The sequence below is a fragment of the Solanum pennellii genome, chromosome 11 (assembly GCF_001406875.1).
Source record: "Solanum pennellii chromosome 11, SPENNV200".
NCBI classification, from domain to species: domain Eukaryota; kingdom Viridiplantae; phylum Streptophyta; class Magnoliopsida; order Solanales; family Solanaceae; genus Solanum; species Solanum pennellii.
In genome coordinates, this window is record NC_028647.1 from 8,834,474 (window position 1) to 8,842,358 (window position 7,885).

At 29.1% G+C, this 7,885-nt stretch overlaps 1 protein-coding gene across 1 annotated transcript; it reads left to right on the plus strand.

Moving 5' to 3' along the window:
* Positions 1-4,806: 4,806 nt before the first annotated feature.
* LOC107003618 lies at positions 4,807-5,343 on the plus strand. The gene has a single exon (XM_015201942.1). The coding sequence runs from the start codon at positions 4,807-4,809 to the stop codon at positions 5,341-5,343; it is 537 nt and encodes a 178-aa protein (XP_015057428.1).
* The last annotated feature ends 2,542 nt before the right edge of the window (positions 5,344-7,885 follow it).

Here is a 7,885-nt window from a genome sequence, read left to right on the forward strand (position 1 = left end):
TATATATATATAATAAAGACTGTTTATATAATTGTTAATGTATAGATTTTATTATATTCCAAAGTTTTTTCTTTACCAAAAAATGAATAGCAAGAGGAAGTCAAGAATTTGATTTGAGAGGCCATCGGTTACTATTGATATAATATTGAGAATGAATTGATGAATGTGAACATGTCAACTTATCCGTTATTAGTTTTTGCTGCAACTTTATTGGGTTGGTTTAGTATGAAAACACACTTTTTATCCTATGCAATCGCCTTAGTTAAAAGAGTGCATTTTCTTTAACGTCAAATTTTTCGATATGAATTTTGATTTAATCGAATTTCAATATGAATATCGGACTCCAAATGAAAAAATAGTTATTTTGCTATGAGAAATATTCACTTTTTTTCGGAATAAATTTCAATAAATATAAATCAAAATAAAATTGATAAAAACATTCCTACTAAGCAGACTTCTATTACTTTTATCCACCGGGAGGAGTATTCTTAGCTAGCTTTTGACTTCAAATTTTCAAATATTCTTGGCAAATCACATTTGGGAGAAGTTTTTCGAAAGTTTCACCATGTGTTTGGTCTCAATTTCTCTAAAAATATTTGACTATTTCAAAAAATATAATTTATACCTATAAATTTTAAAAATTATTAAAAACACATAAATTTATATTATTATTTTATAATGAATATGTTCCGTAATAAATAACCTAATAACACAATTAACAACAATCAACAACAACCAAATAACAATATATGCAAAAAAATACATTAATTACATACTCAAACTTGTCACTAATATTTATAATCCATTGAACACAAATTGCTCTTTTTTCTCAATTGATCCGCATTGAGATATACTAAACCAACAAAGTTGTAGCCAAGGGCGAACCTAGCAAGGGTTGAGGGGATCCAAACCCCCTTCAACAGTTACACTATTATATATGGCTAAAATTATCTTACCATATATAGTAGATGTTGAATATCCTTTTATGGATCCCCACATTACAATAAAAATAACTTTCAGCGGCAATAAATATTGACATTAATAAAGAGCGCTAAAGTCTTTATCGGCATTCGTTAAATGTCATTTGAATCAATGTTGCTAAAGAATTTAGGGACATATACAAAGAATATTATATAAAACGTTGATATCTTTGAAAAAGTTCATCAATCTTCATATATTTTCGCAAGTGGTATGTATTTTCTATAATGTTATTATCTTCTTTTTGTAATATTTGTACCATAAGCTTTGCATCTAATAAAAAACTAATCATTGATCAACCAATTCGTAAAGATAGATTCAAAGCATTTCAAATCTCTACTGCTTCAACTCAAGTATAATGTGTTTGTAGTTTGCTTTGTCGGTGAATTTTTGTGATATATTTTATCATTGTCTTTGATAATAGAAATAATTCTATTTATTTTGGTATTAATATTGAAAGTATTTATTAAAAACTTGATTTCTAGCTTCCACAACAATAAATGCAATCATGAAATCAAATTTATTTCTATATACAATAACAATTATTAGAATGTTATATTCTAAATGTTGAAAATATTTATTAAAATATTGATTTCTAACTTAATAAAAATAAAAACAATCATGAAAGCAATTTTATTTCTATATACGATAACAATTGATGTAATGTTATATTCTAAATTACATTAATAATTCTTTTTGATACTACACTCTAAATATCATGCCGTAAAAGAAAACTTTGAATCGTACCCCCACAAAATAACCAATATACTTGTTTTCTGTTTCAAGTTATTATTTTTTTTTTAATTTTTTTCTTACGCTATATATCTCAAGCCCTTTTCTATTGACATTTTCATTTTTTGTCTTTTCTTTATTTTTTAACTACTCATTTTTCTTTACTTTGTATTTTAATATTCCTTCAAATTTGAATATTAATTTTTTTTCTTGTCAAATTTTCCTTGTTTAATAGTTTATCATATTTGATATTAAGAAAATATTCTATATAGAAACGAAAATTTTAGATTTTTTTATCTTTTGATGATTACATTATCAAATCATTAATTTTTAATAGTCAAACATTGTTCATTCTTTAAGTCACGTAATTTTATATTTCTTCAAATTAATATCAAATATTGATACGTCATTTTAAAGAATATTGTAATAATCAAAAAACAAATTTATTGGTCATATTCTGTAACAAATATTAAAAATATCTTTACGCAATAATTCTTTGAAGTATTTTTAGGAATAAAATATTAACTATTCAATCACATTTTATTTTAAATTAGTTCAAAATTTTCTTTCAAAAACATGTCAAAAGAAGCTTAGTATTTATTATTATTTGTAAAAAGTTAATTAACAGAAACTCTTCATTTTAACACAATTATAAAAGTATCTTTATGGACCAATTTTAAAAGTAAAAGATATGTATCGATTCTTCTAGATTTTCATTTTGATAATTAATTACAATTATTATTTCACCCTTAAATAATATTAAAATTACTTAAATGCCATTGTTTAATAGATATTTTTGGTTTAATCAAAATTTCACACTAAAAAAAAAAAATCTAAAGAATATGTGAGTCCAAATTAAATGTCACATCATTAGGATACACATGACATATAAGAAAATATATTTGGTTGTATTATTATTATTATAAATATATTACCACTTTTTTGATGTCATAACATAAAAAACAAACATTCTATAATATTTATGAAATGACAAATTTGCCCCTAGCCATCCTCCTCGTCACACTTCTATATAATAAACTAGATAGTCATATGCCCCGTGATTAGCACGGGCCCAACGCTGCAACTTACACTTACACAATTGTGGTAATTGTTGTGAAGTAAAAGGATACAAACTAATGTAATCCAATAAAATTCAATTTAAGCATGGAACTCGTGATTTTGATGTGGATGGTGAATTTATGATTATGATTGTTATGAACTTCAATGATAGTGTTTTAATGGTTAATTAGTTAAATTTATGATGTTTGTTATTGATTTTTTTATGATGACAATGATTGTGAGAAGATTCCGGCGGTGAATTTGATTATGGATGGTGAAATATACGGTGGTGGAGAAGTGAATTTGATGATAATAGCAACAGTGGTAGTAATTTAATTAATAGAGGGTTTGATGGTGTATAAGGAAGAAGAAGAAATTGGGTGACGTGGATTTTTTTTTAAAAAATCTGACGTAATTATTGATGTGGCAGTGACATGGTGATGACGTGGCGCGAGTGTGAAACACGTTCTCATCATGTGATTGGTCGTATGTGCGTCAAGGTTGAAATAAATTCACTTTTGAGTAATTCAGGTGTGTAATAGGTCATCACAATAGTATAAGCGTGTAATTGACTTTTGGTGATAAATTTAGGGGGGAATTTATATCTTTTGCCAAAGCATTTTGCACCTCAACTTGATTAAAGTCGCCCATACTTTTCTATTTCTAACTGTTTTCACTTTAACTTGGGTAGATTTTATTGTTGATACGACAAATTATATATTAATGTATGCACGTTTCAATATAATAGAAAAGAAACAAATATTTTGGATCTAAATACGTACATATTGTTTGTACTCTCATTTGATTTACTCCTTTGATATTCACATTACTTCATTTAAACTGGTCTCATATACAAAAATTTAATTTTGAAAAGTTACTTTTAATATTATAGAGGTCAGTGAATAATTCATAAAAATAATTATATTCGCTAATCAATTACATAAAATTATTGTTCATATATTCGAAATCTGACGCAACATACCATCTATTTAGTGATGATATTACTAAGAATAGTGTGTAAAAATGGAGAGTAAACGATAAAAATACATTTAAAATATTCTAAATTTTTTAATTTTATATTTTACCTTTTAGATATGAATTTTCTAATTGAACTATTATCAAATGTTTTTCGAAACATATTTTAAATATTAGTTGTTTATTTTCTCAGCCTAACAATGGTGTAAGTAAAAAAAGTGAACAAGTTGCAATGTCATTGGATAAAACATATGGTAATATTTCAGGTAAAATACTCATACACATGAAACTAAAAATATAAAAATAATAATATATATTTCAAATATGTTTTTGACGATTGACTCTTAATAGGAAAAAAAAAAACAGATTTTAACTCTTGATAAATCATTTTCTTGAAGGTCTCCTTGAAAATGGTTTGCTAGTGAACTCAAATTCATCGCCCAAACTATCTGTGTCCCTTTGACTAGATTTATACATGAAATGATAACAATGAATAACATGCTTGACACAATTATGTATTCTTTGACTAGATTAATTATGTTTTAAAAATTTAAGTTGGACTATTATTAATTTATATAACTATTAAGTTAGAAAATTAATATTGGGAGAAAAATAACTTTTAGTTTGAGATAATAAACAGTAGAAAATAATGATTTATTTACAATAAAATCCAAGTAAAACAAAATAGAGGGGATATGCCTAAAATAAAATTATATTTTTGGAAAATAACTCAAAATAATTTTGTTAGTAATTATTATGTTTTTACTAAATTAGTTTTCACTACACATAAGGTAAATGGGTGACAAGGGAATGTACATATGAGGAAATAAGTTAATTAGTTGGGAAAAAATATACAAAAAAACTAACATATTTCTATATATGATTGGAAGCTGAAGAAGGAAATAATTTAACATTATTTCTATATATGTCATAGATACTTAAAGTAGAAAATAAGGAAATAAACTTTATGTTTATTCCTGTTTTGTTTCAATGTCATCCCTATATATATATTAACTTGCATTTACTTCGAAAATCTGAACAATAATTATTGAAGAAATTAAAATGGCTTCTTTTTTTACTTCATACTTCCTTCCTTTAGTACTCATTGCAAATATTTTCAACTTTCAAACCTCTTTATGTGACACGAGTGCAGACGAGGCATTGATAGCAGATATATGTAGACAAGTACAAGATCCTCCTTTTTGCTTAAACACTTTTAGAAAATTTTTAGCTCATCTGTATGTTCCAGAAGAAGTAACACGAGCTGCTATCGCTCAATCGTTACAAAATGCTAACAATAACCATGCTTTCATACAAGCAGCTAAAGCAACTGCAAAAGACAAAGAGACCCAAGACTTGTATGCTATTTGTGACAGTAGTTATGGATTAATGACAACCGTTCTCCAAGATGCTGCCCAATCATTAGCTAACAAGGATTATAATGGCTTGGAGAATGACCTTTCAAGGTGTCCCAAATTTGTGAGTGATTGTCAAAATGCACTTGGTAGCAAGACAACGCCTCAAATGTTAGATAGAAGTAGAAAACAATTTGATCTTTTAATAATGTCAAAAGTTGCCGAAGGCCTCATTAAGAAATAGATAGTTATATGATTGTTATAAACCAATTTGATTGACTTTTTTTTTTCAAATTTGTTGCAAAATTTCTGATATGTTTTGTAAAAGCTCATGCTATGTTTAGTAAACATAAAACTCTCGTCTTTGTGAGTTATATATAGGTGATTTTTCTTTTACGGTACGACTTCAATCTAAAATCTCTACCATACTATACTAATATATTGAGTAAAACCCTACAAGAAATATTAGTAAAAAAACTAAACAATTAATGATACAATATAACTAGTAAACCAAAATGTTAATCTCGCACTGTTACAATTTCACAATAAAACACAAAAATGACGTTTTTCTATTCCTTATAGGGTTATGTATCAATTGATTCGGTTTGATTCTAAGCTTTATGGATTTAACTTATCAATTATCAGTTTGTACACATGCTAGACAATTATATAACTATTAAGATATTGATTTATTTATTATTGATCGGTATCAGTTTGATATCAATTTAACCATTAAGATTTGAGTCAATTTATTAATTGAAAATTACATATATGTAAGACCTCAAGAATCACTTAGGTTAACTAGAGCCTAACATGTTGGTCTTGATGTTCTAAAGTCCTAAATGTGTCTAATATGTGTTATAGAGGCAGTAGCTAAAGTATTAGGTGTGTTGGAAGTCAAACGTCAAGGGAAGACTAAGACGTTCGACGACTAAGTTACCTAAATGCCTCGTATGTGTTCTATGTGTTTATGTGTGATTCATGACGTTTTAAGGTCCTAAACTGAGTTATGATAGCATGTATAGGTAGTGTGTCAAGTTTCAAGAAGTTTGGAGGTCAAATGTCCAAGAACGTCCATGGCGTTCGAAAGATATGCCTTGAATTGACCTTGTGTGTCTAGGCGTGTTTCGTCGAGTGTAAAGTGTTTGTTTTGGGTGAAATTCATGTGAGAGGTGTTAAAATTATAGGTGGTCATGTTTGGGTCGGAAACGTCCGAGAAAATTATCCCCAAGGACCATCTAAGGGTCCTTGACAAAGGACCCAAAACTGTTGGCATGGCAGTCCCAGGCAGACCCCAAACGACGGAGCAGTCGACGGCTCTTAGGCCTGTTGACGCCCCGTCAAAGGGTGTCGTCGATGGGGACTTAACCATGGGAGCAAAAGGAGCTTTGGCAAGCTACTGTAACCACTGACGGTGGCCAGTGACGGCTCGTCAAGGGGATGACGCCCCGTCAAGGGCAGTCGTCAGTGATGCTGTCTCCTGCGCGCAGAGTTGCTGCCAAGCTAGGGGTGAATTGGTAAATTCACCCCACTTCCAAATAAGACTTTAGGCGGTTTATTAAGGGTATTTTGGGTGTTTTAAACAAGTATATAAAGTTTAAAGACTTAGAATAATTCATTCTTCTAAAATCAAAACCCCAAAGTCCTTAAGAAATCCCAAAGTCTCCATTGAAGATCAAATTGAAGAAACAACTTGGTGTGGCGTTTGGAGTGGAAGTACTTCATAAAAGTGAAGAATTAGCTTCATTAAGGTATGACTTTTGATCATTGAAACTCTTTTCATCAAGGAGCCTAACTTTCAAAGATGTTTTCAAAGTTTTCAAAGAGGAATTGTCCAATTTCATGATTCTTCTATGGGTTCTTGCATTAAAGGTTTTCAAACGTCTATTATTGATTAGATTGATGTTGTATTGATGATTTTAACCTATATCACCTATGAACCCATGAAATTGATGAACCTAAGATTTTGACTAAATTATGGGTTACTTGATATTGACTTAATGTTGATGAATTCATGTGTAGTTTCTTATGAGCTTTCTATTGATGTAAGAATTGTATTCAATTGTTGTAGAATTGATCTTGGATTTTTGAATCTATATTAAATTGGTTTAGATTTCATTGATTTCTATAATTATGCATTGAATTGGTGTTCATGGCTATGGGTAAGGGCCTTATGATGTTGAATTTGGTGATTTGGTATTGGCTTGAAGAGTTGAGGAAGAAGAGGTAGCACGATGCCCTAATTCCTTTATTTTAATGTTAATTTTACTTCAATTATGTTATGATTGGTTTGGTCCACCTTTGGTGGCGGTGCTATGTGAATTGATGTGGTCTTGTAGGGTTACTTTCTAGTACATTGATGATTATGGCCTTGTCGGCATTGATTGAACTTATATGGCTATTGTGTAGTTGATTTGATGATGTGTAATCATATCTACCTATATGTGGAAGTATGTGCTAGACTACTGATACTATCTAGTTAATCATGTTATGCTTTGTGTAGTCTTAGAGTTGACTCATGGTTATTCCTAATTTGGCTATATGAGTCTAAAATGGTTAAGTTGATAATGTTAAGGTAATGAATAGGTTGACTTAATAAGGTTAAGGGCCATCCCTAAGAGTCTAAAGGAAGATAGTCTATATGTATTAAATGAAAGTATGTTGTGTCTTGTTTAGGTAGACTTGTGTCCCTTACTTGATGTGTAACGACCTGTTTAGTCGTTTTGAGCAGCAGATTTTATTTCTGGAAAAACTGGCTGAGACGACGGATCCCACGACGGACCGTC

Excerpts from the sequence above, each read along its gene's own strand:
- LOC107003618 (XM_015201942.1), top strand. The coding sequence starts at position 4,807 with ATGGCTTCTTTTTTTACTTCATACTTCCTTCCTTTAGTACTCATTGCA.